The 22,970-nt window shown below is 52.6% G+C and overlaps 11 protein-coding genes across 11 annotated transcripts; 7 read left to right on the forward strand and 4 right to left on the reverse strand.

The window, feature by feature from the left end:
* Window positions 1-121: 121 nt before the first annotated feature.
* Window positions 122-2,610, forward strand: erb1 (ribosome biogenesis protein ERB1). The gene has a single exon (XM_024814067.1). It carries the CDS (start codon window positions 149-151, stop codon window positions 2,492-2,494), a length of 2,346 nt encoding a protein of 781 aa, XP_024668624.1. The 5' UTR covers window positions 122-148; the 3' UTR covers window positions 2,495-2,610.
* Window positions 2,611-2,742: 132 nt separating this feature from the next.
* BDW47DRAFT_76256 (putative AAA family ATPase/60S ribosome export protein Rix7) lies at window positions 2,743-5,270 on the reverse strand. Its single transcript, XM_024819792.1, has 3 exons — window positions 5,180-5,270; window positions 4,864-5,115; window positions 2,743-4,779 (listed from the first exon to the last, which is right to left on the reverse strand). The coding sequence occupies exons 1-3, from the start codon at window positions 5,225-5,227 to the stop codon at window positions 2,869-2,871; spliced, it is 2,211 nt and encodes a 736-aa protein (XP_024668625.1). The 5' UTR covers window positions 5,228-5,270; the 3' UTR covers window positions 2,743-2,868.
* A 204-nt stretch (window positions 5,271-5,474) lies between these two features.
* BDW47DRAFT_76281 (ESCRT-III subunit protein VPS20) lies at window positions 5,475-6,346 on the forward strand. The gene is made up of 3 exons (XM_024819794.1): window positions 5,475-5,553; window positions 5,685-6,048; window positions 6,108-6,346. The coding sequence occupies exons 1-3, from the start codon at window positions 5,510-5,512 to the stop codon at window positions 6,315-6,317; spliced, it is 618 nt and encodes a 205-aa protein (XP_024668626.1). The 5' UTR covers window positions 5,475-5,509; the 3' UTR covers window positions 6,318-6,346.
* Window positions 6,347-6,472: 126 nt separating this feature from the next.
* Window positions 6,473-7,730, reverse strand: BDW47DRAFT_76261 (PITH domain-containing protein). Its single transcript, XM_024819793.1, has 3 exons — window positions 7,495-7,730; window positions 7,304-7,415; window positions 6,473-7,098 (listed from the first exon to the last, which is right to left on the reverse strand). The coding sequence occupies exons 1-3, from the start codon at window positions 7,631-7,633 to the stop codon at window positions 6,678-6,680; spliced, it is 672 nt and encodes a 223-aa protein (XP_024668627.1). The 5' UTR covers window positions 7,634-7,730; the 3' UTR covers window positions 6,473-6,677.
* Window positions 7,731-8,100: 370 nt separating this feature from the next.
* BDW47DRAFT_76291 (putative ATP dependent RNA helicase) lies at window positions 8,101-10,547 on the reverse strand. The gene is made up of 3 exons (XM_024819795.1): window positions 10,127-10,547; window positions 8,407-10,062; window positions 8,101-8,350 (listed from the first exon to the last, which is right to left on the reverse strand). The coding sequence occupies exons 1-3, from the start codon at window positions 10,349-10,351 to the stop codon at window positions 8,219-8,221; spliced, it is 2,013 nt and encodes a 670-aa protein (XP_024668628.1). The 5' UTR covers window positions 10,352-10,547; the 3' UTR covers window positions 8,101-8,218.
* Window positions 10,548-10,729: 182 nt separating this feature from the next.
* Window positions 10,730-12,500, forward strand: BDW47DRAFT_111975 (uncharacterized protein). Its single transcript, XM_024814068.1, has 5 exons — window positions 10,730-10,911; window positions 10,976-11,252; window positions 11,313-11,522; window positions 11,576-11,845; window positions 11,912-12,500. Exons 1-5 carry the CDS (start codon window positions 10,891-10,893, stop codon window positions 12,298-12,300), a joined length of 1,167 nt encoding a protein of 388 aa, XP_024668629.1. The 5' UTR covers window positions 10,730-10,890; the 3' UTR covers window positions 12,301-12,500.
* Window positions 12,501-12,521: 21 nt separating this feature from the next.
* On the reverse strand, window positions 12,522-13,071 carry BDW47DRAFT_111978 (mitotic-spindle organizing protein 1). Its single transcript, XM_024814069.1, has 3 exons — window positions 12,930-13,071; window positions 12,782-12,859; window positions 12,522-12,713 (listed from the first exon to the last, which is right to left on the reverse strand). The coding sequence occupies exons 1-3, from the start codon at window positions 13,005-13,007 to the stop codon at window positions 12,645-12,647; spliced, it is 225 nt and encodes a 74-aa protein (XP_024668630.1). The 5' UTR covers window positions 13,008-13,071; the 3' UTR covers window positions 12,522-12,644.
* A 239-nt stretch (window positions 13,072-13,310) lies between these two features.
* BDW47DRAFT_111979 (GNAT family N-acetyltransferase) lies at window positions 13,311-13,972 on the forward strand. Its single transcript, XM_024814070.1, has one exon. It carries the CDS (start codon window positions 13,374-13,376, stop codon window positions 13,866-13,868), a length of 495 nt encoding a protein of 164 aa, XP_024668631.1. The 5' UTR covers window positions 13,311-13,373; the 3' UTR covers window positions 13,869-13,972.
* A 480-nt stretch (window positions 13,973-14,452) lies between these two features.
* On the forward strand, window positions 14,453-17,239 carry BDW47DRAFT_128936 (putative transmembrane glycoprotein; the record flags this gene model as incomplete). Its single annotated transcript, XM_024816923.1, has 1 exon — window positions 14,453-17,239. The coding sequence occupies one exon, from the start codon at window positions 14,453-14,455 to the stop codon at window positions 17,237-17,239; it is 2,787 nt and encodes a 928-aa protein (XP_024668632.1).
* Window positions 17,240-18,915: 1,676 nt separating this feature from the next.
* On the forward strand, window positions 18,916-21,501 carry BDW47DRAFT_111983 (PP2C family serine/threonine-protein phosphatase). The gene is made up of 6 exons (XM_024814071.1): window positions 18,916-19,243; window positions 19,752-20,067; window positions 20,181-20,254; window positions 20,324-20,408; window positions 20,484-20,690; window positions 20,759-21,501. The coding sequence occupies exons 1-6, from the start codon at window positions 19,208-19,210 to the stop codon at window positions 21,058-21,060; spliced, it is 1,020 nt and encodes a 339-aa protein (XP_024668633.1). The 5' UTR covers window positions 18,916-19,207; the 3' UTR covers window positions 21,061-21,501.
* A 459-nt stretch (window positions 21,502-21,960) lies between these two features.
* Window positions 21,961-22,667, forward strand: BDW47DRAFT_111987 (uncharacterized protein). The gene has a single exon (XM_024814072.1). The coding sequence runs from the start codon at window positions 21,994-21,996 to the stop codon at window positions 22,219-22,221; it is 228 nt and encodes a 75-aa protein (XP_024668634.1). The 5' UTR covers window positions 21,961-21,993; the 3' UTR covers window positions 22,222-22,667.
* Window positions 22,668-22,970: the final 303 nt, after the last annotated feature.

The raw sequence follows: 22,970 nt of genomic DNA on the forward strand, positions 1-22,970 counted from the left end.
AGATCGGCCCATAAGGCGGTGTGTCACGTGGGCGGTCAGTCTGGACGCTCGGCAAGGAAGAAAAAAAAAAAAAGTTCCCCGGAAAACTTCCTGCATCAAGAGTGAAAAAAAGAAGAAATCTCGACAACATCGGGGCATTTTCTTCACCATGAATCCCTCGAAAGTCTCGAAGAAGCGCAAGGCTGTGACTCGCGACGTGGAGGAAGATGCGGGGGTGTTTTCTGGCGAGGAATTGAACGCTGACGGTCTGGATCTGTCTGATAATGCGAACGACTTGTCGAGTGACGAAGACAGTGATTCGGAGGTTGAGTTGGTGGATGAGTTTAGCGATGAGGAGGAGGATGATGAGGAGGAACTCGATAGTGACGAGATCCCGTCTGATGGGGAAGATCTGAAGAAGGCTCCTGAGTTGGATATGCCGACGGTGGACAAGGAGGAGACGTCCGACGAGGAGGAGGAACTCAACTATCGCATCGAGAAGGACGCCAATGGGAATGATCGTTTCATCTACGATGAGATCAACCCGGACGACAACTCGGACCTTTCCGACGTGGATGAGGAAGCAAACACCATCGGCAACATCCCTCTGTCTTTCTACGACCAGTACCCCCACATTGGTTATGATATCAATGGCAAGAAGATCATGCGTCCCGCCAAGGGCGAGGCTCTGGACTCTCTGCTGGATAGTATCGAGGTTCCCAAGGGCTGGACAGGCCTGACTGACCCTGACACTGGCAAGCCATTGGAATTGAGCCAAGACGAACTCGAGCTCCTGCGCAGGGTGCAGATGAACGAGATTACCGCGGATGGCTACGACCAGTACGAGCCTCTGCTCGAATGGTTTACCAACAAGAAGGAAGTTATGCCCTTGAGTGCTGCGCCGGAGCCCAAGCGTCGATTTGTGCCGTCCAAGCATGAGGCGAAGCGGGTCATGAAGATTGCCAAGGCGATCAAACAGGGCCGCATTCTGCCCTACAAGCCTCCCGCGGAGCGAGAGGAGGTGGATGAGGATGTGATGTCCTACGATATCTGGGCCGACGAAGCAGAGCGACCCGATCACATCATGAACGTTCCCGCCCCCAAACTGCCGCCTCCTGGCTACGAAGAGAGTTACCACCCTCCCCCGGAGTACCTCCCCGATAACAAGGAACGCAAGGCCTGGGAGGAAGCCGATCCCGAGGACCGGGAGCAAGAGTACCTGCCTCAGGACTTTGGTTCCCTTCGCAAGGTCCCTGGTTTTGAGAATTTCGTCAAAGAGAAGTTTGAGCGCTGCCTGGACCTTTACCTGGCGCCCCGTGTCCGGAGGAGCAAGCTGAACATCGATCCGGAGAGCCTTCTCCCCAAGCTGCCCAGCCCAGAGGAATTGAAGCCATTCCCCACCGCCTGCGCCACGTTGTTCCGGGGACACAAGGGCCGTGTTCGCTCCCTGGCTGTTGACCCCTCGGGTGTGTGGCTCGCCACCGGTGGTGACGATGGCACTGCTCGGGTCTGGGAGTTGCTCACCGGTCGCCAGCTGTGGAGCGTGAAGTTGAGTGAAGATGAGGCGGTCAACGTGGTTCGCTGGAGACCGACCAAGGATGCGGTGGTTCTGGCCATCGCCACCGGCGACGATGTTTACCTCGCGGTTCCTCCGATTGTGGATCCTGAGGTTGAGAAGGCCAGCCTGGAACTTCTCGACGCTGGCTGGGGTTTCGCGGCGACGCGGCCTGCCCCCAACGCCGCAGAGGCAAACAAGAAGAACAATCCTCCCACTTGGATCCGCCCGTCTCCAGCCCTCGCGGATGCAGGTGTCTGCGCGGTCATTCCCCTCCGCTACATGGTCAAGTCCATCTCGTGGCATCGCCGCGGAGACTACTTCGTCACCGTGTGCCCCGGATCTTCGACCCCGGCCTCCGTCGCCATCGCCATCCACACCCTGTCCAAGCACCTGACTCAGTACCCCTTCCGCCGGCGTCTCAAGGGTGGTGGTCCTCCGCAAACCGCGCACTTCCACCCCTCGAAACCGATTCTCTTCGTGGCCAACCAGCGCACCATCCGCGCCTACGATTTGTCCCGCCAGCTCCTCGTCAAGATCATCCAGCCCGGTGCTCGCTGGATCTCGTCCTTCGACATCCACCCGACGTCCTCCACGGCCTCCGGCGGAGACAACCTCATCGTGGGATCCTACGATCGCCGCCTCCTGTGGCACGATCTCGAGCTGTCCCAGCGGCCCTACAAGACCCTCCGCTACCACCGCAAAGCCATCCGGTCCGTCCGCTTCCACCCCGGCGGGCGCTATCCCCTCTTCGCCGACGCCAGCGACGACGGCTCGCTCCAGATTTTCCACGGCAGCGTCACCGGCGACATGCTCAGCAACGCCAGCATCGTTCCCCTCAAGGTCCTCAAGGGCCACAAGATCACCGGCGAACTGGGCGTCCTCGATCTCGACTGGCACCCCAAGGAGCCGTGGTGTGTCAGTGCCGGTGCGGATGGTACTTGTCGGTTGTGGATGTAATTGCATGTCGACATTCCAGCGTTCATCGATCACTTCCCCCGCTCCCATTGTACCCTTTATATCATGTAGGGGGCGTTTGGTGTTTATAATTAGTCTTAGATATCCATCAAAAGTTTTGATAATAACCACGTGCGTAGACTACCTTTCGTATGCTTTGTCTAGGAAATCAATACAATAGGCCGAAGCAATACTTGTCGCCTGGTGACAACCAGGGAGCCTGAGCAGGCCAGCCATTGTTTGAATTAAAGGGCATCTGCACGCAAATAAGTCTTGTCTCATTAACATGAAGCCGTCTAATTTTATAACCCCCCTTTTATACAAAACAATAAAAAACACTGGTATAAACAAGATAAAGGAAGAAGAAATCTATACATCTAAACAACACCACCGCTCCAATCCCTCCGCAGCTTTTCGTACTTCTTGAGGTCCGTAACACTGGGTCGGATAAAAGGTTTGGCAGTGACGAAGTCTTCGAACTTGATAGAATCCCGTCTCTTAATGGCGCAGTAACCAGCACGACGCAGCAGACTGCCCAAGTCGGCACCACTGAACCCTTCACACTCCTCCGCCAACCGCCTGAGATCTTCAGAGAAGTCGATGGACAGGTTGCGGACGAGCGTCTGCAGGATCTCGACCCGCTCGAGAGGACTCGGCAGGTTAACGAAGAGGAGGGTCTCCAGACGGCCGGGACGCAGCATGGCGGGATCGATGATATCGGGCCGGTTGGTAGCCGCAATCACGTAGATGCCTTGCCGGTCACTGCCCAGGCCGTCGAGCTCCGTGAGCAAGGTGTTCACAACACGGGCGGAAGCCTCGGAGAGGGTGTCGTCGCGACGGGGGACGAGAGCGTCCAGCTCGTCGAAGAAGATAACGCAGGGGACGGACGAGCGGGCGCGCACGAAGACTTGCCGCACGGCACGCTCGGACTCGCCCACGAACTTGTTGAGCAGCTCTGGCCCCTTGACGCTGATGAAGTTTGCGCGCGACTCGTTCGCCACGGCCTTGGCTAGGAGCGTCTTACCGCAGCCTGGAGGACCCCAGAGGAGGACGCCTGTCGGAGCGGTGATGCCGACGCGGGCGTACATATCGGGTTCTTGGATCGGCTCGACGATCGCGGTGGCGAGCTCGTCGCGAACGCCGCCCAGAGCGCCGATGTCTGCCCAGGTTGTGTCGGGGATTGTCGCAAAGCCTTCGCGCTTGGACGACGGCTGGATCTTGGGGAGTGCGACGAAGAAGTCTGCGTTCGAGACGAAGACGACCTCTGCCTCCGCTCCGATTGGGGTTTCCTTGGCGTGCGTGATGAGGCGACGCAGCTCCTTGACCTTGGGGCTCACACCATCATCTGACTCCTCGAGGTCCATTTCTTCACCGGTGTTGGCTTTGAGTATTTCTAGATATCTTTTGATCGCCGTGGAGCCGGCGGTAGAAACCAAATCGTTGAGATCAGCACCCACGAATCCGGGCGTCCGTTTGGCCAGGGTCTTAAAGTCCAGATCGTCTGCTAGGCGCATCTTGCGCGTCAGGGCTCGCAGGATCTGCTCCCTGACCGGCTCCGAAGGCACCGTCATGTTGATCTCCTTGTCGAACCGGCCTCCCCGGCGCAAGGCTGCGTCCAAGCTGTCTGGCCGGTTGGTAGCCGCAAGGACGATCACCGGTTTCCCGTCTGTTTTCTCCAAGGCTAAGTCATCCATGCATGTGAGCAGCTGCGCAACAATCCGCTTCTCCATCTCCCTCTGCGCACTCTCTCGCTTAGGGGTGATCGCATCGATCTCATCAATGAAGATCAGACACGGTGCTATCCGCTTCGCCTCATCAAAGTGCTCGCGCAACGCCTTCTCCGACTCGCCCGACATTCCGGAAACGATCGAGGGGGCAGAGATCGAGATGAACGGCACGCCCAGCTCCGCTGCAAACGCATTTGCTATCATCGTTTTACCGCAGCCGGGCGGACCGTGCAGCAACACACCGCGGGGAGGCTGCACATTGGATGCCAAATAGACCTGTGGCCGAGTCATCGGCAGAATCACCAGGTCACCCAAGTCCTGAACGACATCCTCCAGTCCGCCCAAGTCGCTGAGGCTCACGTGCGTCGGAGGGGATCGATCAATGGCAGTGTCGGCCTTGCGTCGCTTTGACGAGTGGGATTCGTCGCCCTTTTGACGCCGTTTGCTCGAGGATGGGGCCGATGCGGGGGGCGCATCGGCGTTGCTGGTTTCATTTGACTTTTGGGTCTTTGAGCCCGTGTTCCACATGCCGACGATGCTTCTGTTGAGGGAGTTGGATTCCTGTTCAGTCAGCGCCCTCCTAAACCTCTATAATCCGCTTGTGATGATAACAGCGCTCTCCAGTCCAGAAAATAAATTTCATACCACAGCAGCCGGTTGGTCCAACTGGTCCTCCAAGCCCTCAAAATCACCATTCACAGAATCGTTTTCATCGTCGCCCATGTCGGCTTTCATAACATCCACCACTCGCTCAATGCTGTCTTCCAGCATTTTCTTGGGCTTCCGATTCAAGCTGGAATTAGACCGCTTGATCGCATCGAGGATCACCGGGACCGAAAGACGAAACTGAGTATCATCGGCATGGTCGTCGACGATTTTGCGCACAATTTGGTAGATCTGCGGATGAAGCAATTAGTGAGATGAAGGCGCGATGGGTCCGAAAAATTGCCAAAAAGCTCACCTCTTTATCGAGGCCTTGCCTCAGGGTCGTCCTGCCCCCGCGACGCATTTCCAAGTTTCGAAGTCCCGCTTTCCTGCTGTGGATATTGAGGCCGTTGACTTACTTCCGACTTGGTCGATTTTCTACAAAATTGGGCGGGACCGGAGAATTGATGCACCGACAATCATTTCCAGCCAGGGCTCCACACCTCCCAGTATTTGGCGTATGGTATGGAACCATACATTACATACAGCGTTACATGACATACTACCCCGGAGTTATCGACTTATCGATCAGTCTACCTCCGGAGTCACGTCTGCTCCATACGGACTCTTGCCAGGATGCGATGCAATGGGGAACACCTCCAGCTCTCATAAGATTTCGGCACAGGACCGGTAAGCTTCTACTCATTGACTTGAATCACGTGCACCACACTGCCTTTCTGTTCCTCCCATACGTTCATATGCAACGGCACCAGCCCCATCAAAAGCAGGCCAGCCCGCTAACCACAACGTCTCTTCCCCAGGGCAATCCTCGACCTAAAAAACCAGCGCGACAAACTCCGCCAATACCAAAGACGCATTACCGGTCTAACAGACCGCGAAACAGAGATCGCCAAGAAATGCCTAGCTCAGAATGATCGAAGGCGAGCGCTGCTCGCCCTGCGCCGCAAGAAATACCAAGAATCGCTCCTGGCCAAAACAGACAGCCAGCTGGAGACCCTGGAAAAACTGGTCAACGACGTCGAGTTTGCGCTCGTCCAGAAGAGCGTCTTGCTTGGTTTGCAGCAGGGGACTGAAGTGCTCCAGGCGATTCACAAGGAGATGGGTGGTATTGAAGGTGTTGAGAAGCTGATGGGTGAAACGGATGATGCGAGGGCTTATCAAGAGGTATGGGATGTCCTTGTTTATGTGAGATTGTACTAGAATCTGACCACATGGGGGTGCAGGAAATTACCGAGATGCTCGCGGGTCGGCTGTCGGCGCAAGATGAGGATGAGGTTGAGGATGAATTGGCCAGCTTACAGCGCGAGAGGCAGGGCCCCGTTGTTTTACCGAATGCTCCTGTGGGACAACCGGTGAGAGGGCCAGAGGAGGATGAACCTCCGGTCGAAGAAAGAGCGAGGTCTGAGCCACAGGGCGCAATGCTCGCTTCCTGATTGATATACATTCGTTGCGCAGTTGAAAGCTTGGAAACTATAAACACGCGGTATAGATCATCGGAGCAAAGCATTTCTGGCGTTGGTTGTTTCTCCCCGATTGCATTCCTGTTGGTTTTCTTTCCCTACATTTGTATACACCGGCAATTGAGACTTGTCTGTCAATTCACTAGTCACCCAGCTAGACGTCCGGCTCTGCAATCCGACTATTGATATGAGTTCCCTCATTCCCTTCGCGATTTTATTCTCTCTTTCTCCCTTTTTTCTTTTCTTTTTGTAGTTATCCGGTATGAAGAAAATGCACCGTGCTAAAACGTGATTAAAACCAGGGTATTCCATCCAGAACTTCCCACCATTCCCTCATTGACCAGGCATAATCCTCCCGCCAATATCATTGACTCCCTGAATGGAGACATGGTCACCAGGATTCGCTGCGGCCTCGTAGAGAAAGCTAATAGGTTCCCGACTCAAAGCCATGAACTGGCCCTTAAAACCAATGTAGCCGACCTTAGTTACATCCTCCTCGCCATCGCTCCAGTTGTCCTCGAAGAACAGGGTCATCGAGGTAGTGGCGTTCCAATGGGCACGGTTCAGCGGTAGCTCGAAGACATCTGCCCCCGGGACAGGCTGTGGGACCTCGACGGTCTGTACGGGTTTGAGATCGGATGCCGTTGAGAAATCGAGGTCATCGCGGTTTTTGAAAAGCTTTAACGTCTTGGGGGCGGAGGATGTCGGCGCGGTGTAAATGAGAAGAGAGTGGACTTTGACTTGGCCTGCAAATCTGCGGGGAGGAATTAGTATCTACTTTATGATTTGACAAAAATAAAAAACCTGTGTGCAACCATTCTTCGATAGGGTGATGCTATTGAAATGTCATTTCCGCGGGGACAGATGAGGGGCATTTTGGCGGGGTGATCCAGCATTCGCGGACAGAAAGAACAACGCGAAGGCCGATCCAAAGAGAAACAGAAAAGGTATCAACATACGGGATGTACATCAGAAGCTGCTCGTCAGCATCGCTCTCGAGTTCCGGCTCATCGTTCAGCCGTTCATTCCACGTTTTTTGTACAATCTTAGCCCCAGAATTCGGAGCTGCCTCTGCAACCTTGTTAGCAGTGTCCTGGGGGCAAAAACCGCACGTACAGATAATGGAATCAATTCATATGAGTGGCAGTACCATTTAGCGTGGTAATAGAATCGAACTGGATCTGTGAGTAAAGAAGCGATTGAATTGCAGGTGTGATATCATTGGAATGGTCATGGCCCTCCGCGTGGCAATGGCCGCCGTGGCCGTGATCGTGGTTGTGCCCGGACATTTGGGTGTGCTTTGATAGTTTATAAGATCAGTATGGATGGCAGCTCTGCCTCGAATCTATGAGCAGAAGCCTTCGAGTCTTGAGGATAGAGTGATAGCTTATAGACTGTGGGTGGAGGAATCAGTAAGATGTTCTCCGCGCCGAGAGAAAAACAATGGGTGCCCGCCAGGACCATGACGTCGGCGCTTTCTCTATCACTACACTGTCTTCCTCTTTCCTGAATTTCACCTCTACCGACGACATAATAAATGTCGCACTGGATATAGTCGCGTAATAAAGCCAAGGATACCACACTATCTTCTGTAATCGAGTGATAATTCCTCTTCTTTCATTACAACACACGTCAAGTAGACTCTACAACAACAGCAACAGCAACAAGACAAATTCTACAGTGCTGATTCATAGTGCATTTACTTAGTGAAATTGGGAAGACTCTATCTATCGTCTTTGAACCAACGTTAAAAGTGGCTGGTGTCGCAGCTGATAAACATTTAGCTGGCCAATTAAGCCATTCTAGAGACACAAAATCTATAGTAAAACATCTGCTTGCTCATCGCCTGCCATAAGCACTCTCGTAGAGTCAGATTAATTCACTTTATAATAATTTGGAGCATATTCGAGTAGATAGCCCTTTTCGATCTTCGTGACATCTCGGATGAAAGTCTTCTCGCCTGTTTGTAGGATCTCGTGGAAAATGACCCAGTCGGCTTTTCGATTCTGCAAGCTATTAGCAAAAAGCATGAGACAAAGCGGAAGGTACCTCGAGAACATACAAACATCAACGAGCTGGGGTGCGCATAGAGAGTAAGGCCACCTGTGACTGTCTTGAAGGTGCCGTCGGGCTGCATCTTTGCTGCATGGGCGAAATAGCCAGTGGTAAGACATCGCTGGATCTGCTCAGATGGTTTCCCCAGATCCTTTTGCGACTGTCGGGAGAGAGTTTCGTCGACCTGGATGCCGAAGCGTTCCAGATACCGTTTCAGCTGAGCCCTGATGCTCACTGCCCGCTGCAGAGACCGATAGTTCAGAAGATTATCCCGACACCACTTGGAGTCTTTCTTCCCTTTGGTGACGAACGCTTGATACACGTTGAGATACGTCAGGTGATCCCCTTCTTCGACTGCGAATTTCCGGCGACAGCTTTCTGATGATTTTCGGTCGCCTTCATGCTGGACCCACACGGTCCCTTGGAGGCTGACCATAGCTGCAATTGTGAGGATCTCGCTCAAGCAGCCAAAGGTCTGTGCCGAGAGGAGGACCTTGGCCATCATCGGCTCAACCGCCAATTCGGCCATTCGCATCCCCAGGGGCTTGGTGAGCTTGGCATGATCATCAACTGCACCTAGGGAGTACAGGAGCTCAAACGCACGGATCACAAGGTGGGACGGCGGCGGCGTCAAGAAGTCGAAGCGGACTATGTTGTCTATCCCAAGGGCTTTGAGCTGCATGACCACGGGAGCCAGGTTGGATCGCTGAATTTCAGGAACTGTCGCGTCTGGGAGCTGCTCGTATGCCTGCTGCGTATAAAGGCGGAAGCATTTTCCAGGCTTGGTTCTTCCCGCTCGCCCAGCACGTTGGACCGCCGCTGCCTTCGATATAGGTACGCCTGTCAAAGTCTCGATGCCTGTCGTGGGGTTGTAGGCTCTTAATTTGGCAAATCCGCAATCAACGACGTACACGATGCCGTTGATTGTCACTGATGCTTCGGCGATGTTCGTAGACACGATGACCTTGCGTGTGTTCTCCGGGGCCGGTTCAAACACGTACATTTGTTGGTCTGTCGTAAGACCGGCATAAAGTGGCAGAGGGAGTATTGATTGCGCCTTTGGATGAAGAGTCGCCGCACGCTCCGAAATCAACTGGATGGCAGTGTCAATCTCTTCGCGGCCTGTTAGGAATAACAAGACATCGCCTTCGGCCTCTTGCAGATGAATATCAAACACCGTTCTGACGGCCCGTTCAACGTAGTCTTCTGCAGGGGACTCGAGAAACAGTATGTCCACCGGGTACATTCGACCTTCCAGACTGATGATGCGCCCAACGCTGCCTCCAAGATCCTCAGAGTCCGCTCCATTTTGGAACTCGTCGCCGGCGAAGAAGCGTAGAAAATCCTCCGCTTGGAGGGTCGCACTACTGACCACGATTCTCAGCTCTGGACGCCTCTTCATGATCTTCTTAAGGATACCCAAGAGGATATCAGTACTGAGGGATCTTTCATGCGCTTCATCCACCATGATCACTGAATACCGTGACAACAGAGGATCCACAAGGGCCTCCCGAAGGAGCATTCCGTCCGTCAGAAACTTAATTCTGGTAGAAGCAGAAGTAAGGTCCTCGAAGCGAATCGAATAGCCCACCTCTTCACCAAGCTTGCATCGCATTTCCTCAGCCACCCTTGCTGCCACAGTGGTGGCAGCGACTCTGCGCGGCTGCGTTCATTTAGCTTAGGAATAAGAAAAGGGAGAAAGTAGATAGAGAGAGGGGACAACTGACTTGCGTCACCGCGATGGCTTTTCCATCTGCACACCATCCCACTTGCTCGAGATACTGTGGTAACTGTGTCGTTTTTCCACTCCCCGTCTGCCCAACAACTATGGTGACAGGGTAGGTCTCCGCCAGGTAGAGTAGGCTTTTTCTATGTCTTGCTATCGGCAACAAAGCCGCAGGCTTGTATAGTGATGGGATAAAAGTAGACGAGAGATCCAATTCGGAAGCCATTTTCTAATACCTAGCATCGAAATGCGCGACAGCAGAGGTAGTATTGATCTTCCGCGTCCGCACGGCAATGCTAACAATCGCTTAATTTTCAACCGAGATATAATCCGTCGTCAATTAGCAGGTGCAATTGATCCATCTTGAAACGCAGAGTCGACACCTGCGTCAAATCAACCGTATGCCAGAACCATGGGGGAACAGACGAAGCTCTACATCAATTGTTTCCATCCGAATATCAATCGTACTCAAAATCCCGCTGAGGTAATCATCGTTTCGACATCACGTGGGACCCAACGTCACTGCGCATCGAGAGTGGCTGAGCAGCACTAACTAGTTGGAGCTTCCCGTCACTCTGTATGGAACGGACTACTTGTTACTGATCTTCCGCCTAGATTGCCGTCTGCCTGTGAGGCTCATTTACAACCCCCCACTCTGTCCTTATAGCTGGAGTTTTTTTTTAAAAATACCTTTTACAACTAGGTTTAATACTTTCTGAATACTTTCCATTTTCGGATCCTCTTCGTTATTGTTCCGCGCTCACCATGTCGGAGGAAGATAGGAGTGTATGTTCAACCCCCTCTTTACCCCACAGCGGTCGTAATGTGGTTGCTGATTTGGAGATGATAGACCCCCAGCAAGCCTTCCGGACCGATCAGCCCTAAGCCGGAATCTCCGACCACGGCACGGCCTTTGGACTTCGACGATGAACCCCAGGAATCGGGCGTGACATCGGGCTCTACCTCTCAGCAGAATGCCCCTCCAAAGCCACCTCGCCCATTGAGTCCCCAACAACAGGCTGAAAATACCCTCAAAGAGGCATTCCCATCCATCGAGGGGTCAGTCGTGAAGGCCGTCCTGGTGGCGAGTGGTTGGGATGTGGAACGAGCCTTCCATGCTCTACTCGGTTGGTGGTTACTTGAGCATCAAGCCTCGGCCTTCAGTTAGGCTAACCATACGCTTCTAGGGATGACTGATCCGAGTGCCGCGGATACTGCCCCTCCGAAACCCCCGCGCCCTACTGCAGCCCAAAGACAATTGGAGGCAGATGAATTGTATGCCCGTCAATTGGCTGAGCATTACAATCGCCGTGCGCCGCCGACTCAGCAGCCATACTCTGAGAGACCGAGAAGGGGGAGTGACTTGTCAGACGAGAGAGAATACAGCTTCTTCGATGGTACTTATATTTCCTTGCCCGTGGCGTTTCCTAGCTAACCGAACTGTCGATAGATGATCTTCCTGTGATTCGTGATAACCTCCGCAAAGGTTTCTTCGATACCCAAACAAAAGTCTCTGGCTGGTTTCAAGATCTCAAAAAGCGAATCGATGGTGAAGAGGAAGATGGCCCACAGGCTTCGCACAATCATCGCGAGGCAGAGTACAGCCGCGCGAGACGCAGTGGAGACATGGGCCGTCGCAGTGGGGACCGCGAACGTTATGATGCCGATCCGCAACTGTTGAGTGATGATTTCTCTGCGCTCGAGTTGAGAGATGGAGAAGGTATGTAGATCCTGTGTACTTGTCTTGTGTCCTTTTATGCGCCATGTTTATTGACCTCGGCTGTAGCACCTCCGCCCCGGCCCCCAAGGCCGCTGGCGGGCTCGAACCTGTCCAAGCGTTCGTCGCCCTCGCCAGACAGGCGTAAGGTTTCTTTCCAGGAGGGACCCCCTACTGAGATCAATGATCGCTACAGCGCACCCGCGTCGTCAAAGCAGAACCCTTCCGCTGGAGGAGGCAAATCCAGCAAATGGCAACCTCTCTCCACTATGGAACCGTCCCCTGTTGCGGATAATGATCCGTTCAGCCTGGGCGACAGCGATGACGAAAAAGACCCCAAGCCCAAGGAAAACTCTCCTGCGGACGAGGGCAGCCGTACCAAGAAGGATAACACCGAGGCCACGACTGGAGACGCTGCATCAAAGGACAATAAGACCGAAGATGCTAGCAAGTCGTAGGTCAAACCCTCCCAGCATTTATCTTTTGCTTGGCCTTCTGCGTATCGCTAGTGGATGGCTATCGGTCCCCTTTTCCTTTCATATAGTCTTGATATTGATGATACCAGATAATTATGCGGGGATACACTGAAAGTGTGCAACCGTTTGTTTTTAAGCATGTGCTAGTAATTCAGTAAAGATTTTTAATAATCCATTTCTTTTCCTTTTTTCTTTCCTTTTGAATTTCATCAGCGGCGCATAACAGTGGGTATCTCTAAAAACACTCCCAATGGCGAAAGAAGCCCCAATGGATCTTGAAAGTGTAAGGGGAACAAATGTAGGCAAGAGAAGACGACAAAACAAGATCAATCCTGCTCATTCGGAAACCCACGGGGAGTAGGAACCGACTCCTTTCGTAGGTCCTTAATCACCGTCTACATGGTCCGATCAACCCTATTAGTTTCACAATGACTCCAGAACTAGCCGGCATAGGAAAACCCACAGCGAGCGCATCCGGATTAACACCATTCTCAATCAAAGAGACACACAGAGAGAGCTCAGTGCGATCCAGATCGGTGTTCTATATCCGAGGTTAGCCAAGTGAAGGTTATGGAGACAGAGCGCAAATCGGGAATGGGGCCGTCACGCACCAGGAGCGTTGAGATCTCGTGAAGAATGTCAATCACCTCTCGAGCGGCCTGGCGCTTGTCATCGGACTGCGGTGGCATTTTATCTTATCTTTCAGGCGGTCTATTCCAGACCTTTCGAACTAATAATGTTTAGGAGAGTTCAACCCAGTATTGATTACAACGCGCCTGAACATATCAGACATAAGTTGGTTTGAAGGGCGGTGGATTGTGCTGTTTATGTAAGATAGTTATTTCCATGTTCATAATACTGCGCTAAGACGGATACGGTAAGGTCAACAGCGCGCCGTCGGAGCATAATTTATTCATTTTTGAGGTTCAATATTCATCCAGAATTCCATCTCCATTCAGGTTAGCAGACTCGTTCCGGAGTACTGGTTCAGACTTCTTTCCCTGCCTCCCAGACAGATCCCGTCTTGAATGTAGACCCTGGAGGGGCTCGCAGGAATGTGTGAGAACTTAATCATATCAGACATCCATTCTTTGGACAAGGGCCAAGCATGCACGATCCTTGCTCAGATTGCACGCGTCGAGAAAAAGACCTTTCCCACGAATGAGGCGTTTCCCTTTGGTGAAGAGCTTTGGAGGAAGAAACCCAACACTAGGGTCTTGTATGCGACCAGCGGACCACCAAGTACTGGCCCGTCGTTGATCGCCTATGCGGTTTACGTTCGCCAAAAGGGAGCGGCTTTGCTGCACAAAATATGTGTTGCTGAGCCATATCGCCAAAAAGGTGTTGGGATGCAGCTTATGAACTATATTCAAGAGCGACTGCGGAAAGAGGGCTGCCAGTTTATCCAGCTGTGGGTCGATAAGGCCAGGGATCCTGCTCGATCTCTGTATGTGCGAAATGGGTTTGAGGAACGCGAAGAAATCCCCGACTACTACGCGCCTGGGCGCTCCGGAATTCGAATGATTCTCGTGCTCGAAGGTGGCTCCTGAATGGTTACCTAATATAACTCCTATGCGCCTCCTTGGGCCCTTCTGGTCCCTTCTGGTCCCTTTTGGTCCCTGTACACCAAGGGGGGAGGGGAAGGATTCTTCCCACTGGGTGGTAAAAAGGGGCTTCTCGAATCCGTACCTGTCAAGTCTTCCTTGATTGTCCCGGGGCTGAGATCCTCAGTTGTGATTGGGCACGCGTTCCCCTTGGTTCCTGCGAGACATCCCTTGCAGGGCCGTGCATTTCGCAGCGTGGGCTTTATCGCGTCGGTACATAGCTTCTTCAGCCACGCGCTACATACTTCCTTGACGTCAAACATATCCAGGCATGGCTTTGTTGAAGGGGCTTGCACGCCTTCGTGCCGCTCCTGGGCCCATTCTCCCTCCAACGCGACCACCCTTGAGGGCGATGCACTCCTCTTTCTACGGGTCATGCCCGTTTCTTGAACCCCTGTTCAACTTCCTCTCACCAAATTTCTCTTTGCTTTCGAAACTATCCTTTGAATTCGGCGATCTTCCTATGACCAAGAAGACAAGCGATGTGGGCGTGTCGACTTTCCTCGACTCGGTCTTCATATTCTGAAGACATGGCACGCATCGCGCTGGTAATCCTCGGTCTTCTTTTCTTGGGTGTCAACGCGAGGTTGGACCTAAGTTATCCGGTAAATGCACAACTACCTCCGGTGGCACGAGTATCGAAACCATTCCAGTTCGTCTTCTCCCAAGGCACCTTTGGTGGAAGCGACTCGGAGACTACATACGCCCTCTCCAAGGCCCCATCATGGCTTCATGTGAACAGCAAAAGCCGGACTTTATTCGGAACGCCGAACAAAGACGATACTGGGACCGTGAAATTCGGCCTGACGGCTTCAAATGGACCGGTGCCCTCCGACGTCATGGAGGTCACTCTCATTGTAACGGCGGACGATGGGCCACAACCTGGGAAGCCTCTGCTTCCACAGCTTGAAAAGCTCGGCCCTACCTCTGCGCCCTCCCGGTTCCTTCTACACTCAGGCGATTCCTTTTCGATCTCGTTTGACTCCGATACATTCTCCAACACACGCTCTTCAACTGTATACTACGGAACGTCGCCAGAGAATGCACCCTTGCCATCCTGGGTCGTGTTTGATGAGGCGGCGCTTAAGTTCACAGGGACTACCCCTAACGTTGGGCCCCAGACGTTCACGTTCAACCTGGTCGCCTCGGATGTGGCTGGATTCAGCGCCGCAACTATGACTTTCGAGATGACCGCCAGCCCACATGTTCTCGCATTCAATCACAGTGCGCAGACTTTCTTTGTCACCAGGGGTAAGGAATTTACGAGTCCGGAGTTCATCGAAACCTTGGAGCTGGACGGCCATGCGCTAGCTCCCGCCGATCTATCCAAGCTCGATGTGGATTTACCAGATTGGCTCTCGTTGAACAAGAAAACCTTGTCTTTCCACGGAACCCCTCCCGCAGATTCTACCGACCAGAATGTGACGATCACTGTCACAGACACCTATCAGAATATGGCCACCATGATTGTTAGCCTGCAGCACTCCCAGTTCTTCCACAGCGATTTGAAAGACTGTGACGCCGTTATCGGAGAATTTTTTGAATTCACTTTCGATCAATCTGTGCTCACCAATGACTCCGTTCATGTCGACGTTGAGATGGACCACCAAAAGCTCCCATGGCTACAGTATAACTCTGCCAACAAGACTCTGTATGGCCAGGCCCCATCCGACCTTAGCCCGAGCAAGGATGCCATTCGAGTGATTGCTCGTGAAGGGACTGCCGAGGATAGCCGGGAGCTCGCTATCAATACTGTCGTGGAAAAAACTTCGCGTGACGAAGACAGCGGCAGCGGTATCCGCGGGAAAAAGGCTGGCATAATTGCTATATCGGTCGTGATTCCCGTGGCGTTTGTGATCAGCGTGGTGCTTCTCTTATGCTGCTGGCGTCGCAGACGGACCGCAACGACCCCTGAGGAAGGACATTTACCAGACGAGAAGGGCGGGCCATTGTGTGATCCGGACCTACCGCACTCCCAGCCTTTCGAAGGGACCGCCCAAGGCCAGCCTCCCGTAGTAGGAAGAGACTCACCGTCCTCGAAACCGCCGAAGTTGGAACTGGGGCCGCTGTGGAATTCGGACTCTTTTGATGACACTGCGCCGCTGCGATACCGACCGGGCAAAGAAACCACACTTTCCGGCCCCACTATCGAGTGGGATTTCGCCCCTCTGAGGGATCCAGAGCCAGAAGATGGGAAACAGGCAGACGGCACCCACACCCAACCGAAACGCTTATCCTTCCAAGGCAGCCCACCTATGCGCGGGCGAACCAACACGAGTACCAGACGACGGGAACCGTTGAAGTCGATTCAACCTCGGAGGTCGTTGAAGCGAAATTCCGTCACGTCGTCCAAATCGAAGAGACACTCTAGACGCTCTAGCGGATTGTCCTCGGTCGCTTCGGGGCTACCCGTGAGGCTCAGCGGTGCAGGACATGGTGCCGGTGGATTCGGCCCACCCGGCCACGGGGTAGTCCGAAAATCGTGGCAGAATACGCACGATTCGTTACAGAGTGACGAAAACGGCGTCGGGAACCTGGCCCCGTTGTTTCCACGACCGCCCCCTCGGGCGTGGGGTAACCTCGACTACCCAGCGCGCATGAGCCTACGAACCGTGGAGCCGGATAATATGACGATCTCCGAGTCCGACTCGCTGGAGGCATTCGTGCACGGCCGAGCCAAAAGCCGAAACGCCTCGAATCCCATGTTTTCCGGCCAGGTCAGCCGTACAAACTCGTCAGGTATCCGCGCCCTAGAGAGAGCTCGCAGCAACGCCAGCCACACAGATACCCTTGCCAGCTCCATCTACACCGACGACCATCGACGATCCGTCCACGACCGGCCATGGTCCACCGCAATGTCGGCATCCATCTACACCGACGACCACCGGCAGTCGACCTACCTACAGGCCCTATCGGAGGAGTCGCCCGTCATCCGACCTTTAGGCCCAGTCCCGACAGAGCAGAGCCAGTCGAGTCTCGCCCAGAACTACTCCAAAATGATCGCGCCGCTTCCGCGGTTCCTAAGCCAGTTGAGTCTAGGCAGTGCCCGGCCTAGAGACACCCTCCGCGGGACCGACGACCCCATGAACCCGTTCTCTCGCGACAGCTGGTATTGGGATAGTTCTCATGTGCAGAGATCTACGGGTGAGATGGGGTCGCAGCGGATGCGAAAGAGCCCCTCGGACTCGTCGATCCCGTTTGATAGACGGCTGTCTCGGGCGAGTATGATGCAGTTGGCGGGGAGGGATCTGAGCGAGCGGCGCGGGATGCAGCGCGACTTGACGGGGGGGAGTCGGGGTGATATCGCGTTTGTCTGAAATCAATGTGTGTGTTATATCCATGGTTTGGCGTATGAGACGGTTTTGCATTTTGCATCATGATATCCTCAACGGGTTACTTGGTTTGGTTGATTTTGTTTTGTTCTGCTATATTTTCTATCACCAACAGTGAATATCATCTACTACTAATACTATCGTGACTCCATACAATTTACACCTATCCAAACTGGCTCGTGCTTTGTTCTCTAGTTAGGGCTCAATCATGTAGAATTGCATTCGGTCAACATGTCAGCTGACTTGCAGAGCATTTCCCACACTACTTGTATTCCAACCTTTCTTGCAATCTGGCAACCTCTTCATACTGCTTCAAGAGATCATCAATTTTACTATTCTTGACTGTTTTTCATTGATTTGTCCACGAATCAAAGTGCATTGTAACTTACATAGACCTTACTAAGCCAGTAGGGTACAGTGCTAACTACCTACATAGTTACCTACTACCAGGTAAGTTGAACCTACTAGAACCTAGCAAGATAAGATCCCCATATTTCTTTCTTTTCCAATCCTTCTCCCTTTCGATCTTTTTACCCCCAGCCATGGGTTGAGATCCCAGGGAACTCCTATCTCATGAGCCAAGGAAATGATTGGATAACCGAGGGAGGGATTTCTCGGCGCTCTTTGACACAACACCTTGCCTACCCTGAGGGACCTTGCTTTGGGATGTACTCGAGAAGGCAGGGCATGGCTGGCTGACTGAGTGTATGTAGGTCAAGCAAGGGTGCATGTAAGTACCTACAGGTACCTAGGTACTACCTAGTACCTACCAGGCTGACGGTGAGACGACATTAGGCAGTAGATATAGATCAGATGGGTGCTGCCTGGGTGCCTGATTGGCGGGTGGTATGTATGGTACGTGACCATACCTGACTAAGGTCAAGATCTGGGGAGATTGATTTCATGGTATATACCTACAGAGTAGAGATTGACTCGATCTAGTTGTTCTAGATGGATCATATACCAATTTCAATGTGTCTACCAGTTGAGAAGGATCTGGTTTTGCAATCACTGGATCCAAAGGGAGTAGGGAAGATCTCATCGATCATACTGAAAATTCTGCTTTGTTGAGACTCGTGACTGGTTTCGGTAACTCAGATCCAACCTTAGGCTCAATCTTAATCCCCTCGATCTGGGTTGATCTTTGTTCCGACCTTGAATACAGAAGGTAGGGAGTAAGCAAGGCTAGATGGTAAGTAGGAGGAGGCAGGTAACAATCATTTGAATAACCTACAGTATTCCAGGAGATTTACACAGGTCTGTTGAAGAAGAATCACTCGTACCATCCAAACAGGTGTAGCTCGTCATTGATTCGTTCTCTCGCTTTATCTCTTTTCGTCGCACGTTTTCCCTCGGCCCCTCCATTTTCAAGCATGATTCTTCTGGTTCTTATTCATTAGTATTGAATACGTAGAAACTTGGACTCAAAAAATAAGAATAATTAATTAAATAATTTCTTCTCCATACAAAAGGAATAAATTAAGGAAAAAAAGAAAAAAAAAAAAAAAAGGTCAAAGAGATCGACCGCCTTGAAAGGGTGGGATCACGCCGCCTAAACCTGCGCTGGGCCTTCTCATTCTGCCCTTCTCTCCTCCCACCTGACTTGGCTTCGCTCATTCTCTTCTTTCTCCCTCTCTCTCTCTCTCTTCTCTTCTCTTCCCCCCCCCTCTCCTTCTTCCTCGCTCTATCCAAACTCAAACATCTCAAAGCTTTTTACTCCTGTGGACCCTCACTTCGGTCTTCTACCCTTCTTCTTTCTCTTCTTTTTCCAACTCCTCTTCTACATCCCTTCTTCCCACTTCCCCCTCCCCCGCCTCGTCTCTCTTCATCCTCGGTCTCTCGAGATTCCTCAGTTTCCTCTCTCTCCCTCTCTCCTGTACCCTCTGTGGTATATGCGCGTCGCTGGCTTGTCGTCTTACCCTTTTTGACACTTAATTGCCATCCTTAGAAATCATGGGTCAGACCTTGTCCGAGCCCGTAGTCGATAAGGTGAGTTGTGTCCTACAAAACAATCACCCATGACAAGGGAGGAAAGAAGGCGAAGATTCATGGAAGAGGGGAGGAAGAAAGACAAAAGAAAAACAAATCCGGCGAAACGATGTCTCTGCTGCCTTCCGAATCCTTTCCTCCCCCACATTGTCGATATCAGATCCTTGCCTGCCCATCTCGTGTAGGCAGGATGTGATTTTTTTTTTCCCTCTCCCTTTTTTACTTGCCTCTTTCCCCAAATAATCTTTTTGTTTTCTACTCTGCTATATCCCAATTCTTGTTTATTCTTGTCGATTTTCTCCAAAATGCATTGTCAGATCCCAAGTTGTGTCGTCGTTTCTTCCCCTCTTCTCTGAGGGGCCGCTGCGTGGTGATCCCGACCTGCGGGGTCCTCCACAGGAAGAAAATTTCCCGCTCACGGCTGTGCACCGCGTGATCTGTCACCCCCAACGTGCTCACACCCACCTTTGGACTCCACCCTAGCTAATCAATCACGTTTTGCCGGTAGACTTCCTCCGAGGGTCAAGATGAATGTTGCATCTATGGTGTTTCGGCCATGCAGGGCTGGCGGATTAGTATGGAAGACGCCCATGCCGCTGTCCTCGACCTGCAAGCGAAGTTCTCGGAGAAGCAACAACAGTCCGACCCCGACAAACGTCTGGCCTTCTTCGGTGTATACGACGGGCATGGTGGCGACAAGGTAGCCTTGTTCGCGGGGGAAAATGTCCACAAGATTGTCGCAAAGCAGAAGGCGTTTGAATCCGGCGATATCGAGCAGGCTTTGAAGGACGGCTTTTTGGCGACCGATCGTGCCATCTTGGAAGGTTCGTTGATCGCCATCTCTAGAGTCCCCGGGGACCTTTTTTCTCCGACCATCCCACTCCTCCCTCGTGCCTTGATCCCGTACCCCGAAGCGCCTCCGAACTGACCCGGCTAGATCCGAAATATGAGGAGGAAGTGTCTGGCTGCACTGCGGCCGTCAGCGTCATCTCCAAGCACAAAATTTGGGTGGTGCGTATCCTCTTTCCGGCTTTTCCCTCCTGTCGCGGACTATCGCGGACTGTCGCTAATTCCTCACAGGCCAACGCTGGTGACTCCCGGTCGGTCCTCGGTGTCAAGGGTCGCGCAAAGCCCCTGTCTTTCGACCACAAGCCGCAGAATGAGGGTAGGCTTTTTTCTTCTTCTCGGGGAGCCATTTCCCTGTTATGTGTGGGTTGACGTTCTGACAATGTGACTATAGGTGAAAAGGCCCGCATCAGCGCCGCCGGAGGCTTCGTCGACTTTGGTCGCGTGAACGGCAACCTGGCCCTGTCCCGAGCCATCGGTGATTTCGAATTCAAGAAGAGCGCGGATCTGTCGCCAGAGCAGCAGATCGTGACGGCTTATCCGGATGTGACCGTCCACGAACTCACTGACGATGATGAGTTCCTGGTCATTGCCTGTGACGGTTTGTGCTTCAAGATGGAAACATGAAACTTATTTGCATGTGCGGTTTTGCTAATCGGTTGGTTATAGGCATCTGGGACTGCCAATCCTCGCAGGCAGTGGTCGAGTTCGTCCGTCGCGGTATTGCCGCCAAGCAAGACCTGTACCGGATCTGCGAGAACATGATGGACAACTGTCTCGCGTCCAACAGCGAAACGGGTGGTGTCGGGTGTGATAACATGACCATGGTTGTGATCGGTCTGCTTAACGGCCGCACCAAAGAGGAGTGGTACAATCAGATCGCCGAGCGGGTGGCGAAGGGGGATGGGCCTTGTGCCCCGCCCGAGTACGGCAAGTCTCTCGAGGACCCTCCGGCCTCTAGCCCCTACTGACAGAAACGGGGATGCAGCTGAATTCCGTGGCCCCGGTATCCGGAACCAGTTTGAGGAGAACCCTGATGATTACGACATGGAGAATGATCGTGCGCGTGGCTTCAGTGTTCGCTCGGGGCGGATCATCCTGTTGGGCGACGGCACCGAGGTGGTCCCGGAGCAGAATGACGAGGAGCTGTTTGACCAGACCGACGAGGACCGGGATATGTCCAACCAAGTAGACCGGCAGTCGCCCGACTCGACTCGGAACGAGCGTGAGGGCACCCCCGGGCCGCAGTCGAAGAACAATCCCGCATCCAAATCCGAAGGTGCATCTGCCTCTGCCAGTTCCGAAACTCCTGCCAATCCGGCGTCGGGTTCCTCGGAGAAGTCTACCTCGTAGTGGAGAAGGATACCTTTTTTTTTTGTCTTCTTGCATGATTTGTTTTTTTTTTTTTTTTTGCATCGTATCCTGTGTTTTCTTTCTTATCCCCTTGTTCTTTCCTAATCTTTTGTCACCCCCTTTATGCCTCCTCCGCGTCTCTTTTCCATTTTCCTCTCTCGACCTTTGATTGAAAATGAGACCGGTGTTGTTTCTGTGACTCTTCCCGCCCTGTTTATTTTATGTGATTCTTTTCCCCGCGACCCTGTCCTGAAGCGCCATGTTTTGTCTATCGGATATTCTTTTCTTTATTCCTTTTTCTTTTTCCTTTCTTAGTTTTCCATCTTCCTCCTGCTTTTCCCCCTGATGATTGCAAGACCTTGGGCAATAATGAAATTGGCCGACCAGAAACGGAGGCGAGGGAGGGGTGGAATCGGCGCTCCATGGCGGGGTGATGGATGACTCGTCTCTGCCGCGGGACAGGACGGGGTAATTGGGAGGGGGGGCTGTCTGGAGGGGGGGGAGTTCGTCTTAGGATAGGAGGGTTGTTTGTGCCTTGTTCATTTTCTATTATGTCCCTTTCTTTTTTTTTCCCCTTGATACTCTGTTTCCTCATTACAAGCCGCGAGCGGCAGGCCTCACGAGAGTACGTCTGTTCATGCCTTCTCAGAAGATACCGCACCAAACGACCACAGTTGATGAATCTTGCTATTTTTAACCCATTCCACGCGAACTGTCTTTGCTCGGTTCCTGACGTGTTCGTATCGATTCTTTCTTTTCCTCACATTTTTTCCTTATGATTTTTCTATGATTTCCATGCTATCTTTCTATTAGGTTGTTCTGGGTCATCGGCATTGAATTCCCCCGGCGGGGCGAAGGGACGGTGGCCGCCGGGGAAATCGGGGCCGGGAGGGGCGGAAACGACCCGGCGAGACAGCGAGGCTGAGCCAGCCCTAAAGGTCCTTTTTCTTGGGGATGGACATGTGGGCATGTGGACTTGGTGGACATGGTGGACATGGTGGACTTGGGGGGGAATGGAGGGGCAACCAGGTGGCAAGGAGCATGGACAGCGGAGTTTCTGGAAATGGGAGCTGGATGCTTATCCTTGCAGACTCATGGATCACGATAGAAAAACCTTCCATCAAAAGGGGAAGCTATAATCTCAAGTGATCCTTTTGAAAGCGTTGGGGTCCAGATGATCGTCATCTCGAAGCGATAGGGCGCCCTGGATAGGGGTGGACATGGTACGGGGTATGTCCGATACAATTGTATTGTGTAGATTACAGGGGAGGGATGGGAGGGGAAGTGTAATTATACATACGAATACGGTATTTCAGAACAAGCATTGGGAGGGAGCCTTGGTACCTCTAGTACCTTACAGTAGTCACTTTCGTAAGTGTTCTTGGGTTTCCCCACTGGGGTCACGATGGTGACATTTCCAGCGATGTGCCCCTTTTTTTTGGATTTTCCTCTTTTTACTATCATACTTTGTTGTTTTTTTTTTTTTTTTTGTTTCGACTCGACGCGATCGGCCATGGATTGCGGCAGT

Source organism: Aspergillus candidus (genome assembly GCF_002847045.1).
Source record: "Aspergillus candidus strain CBS 102.13 unplaced genomic scaffold BDW47scaffold_60, whole genome shotgun sequence".
Classification (NCBI taxonomy): Eukaryota; Fungi; Ascomycota; class Eurotiomycetes; order Eurotiales; family Aspergillaceae; genus Aspergillus; species Aspergillus candidus.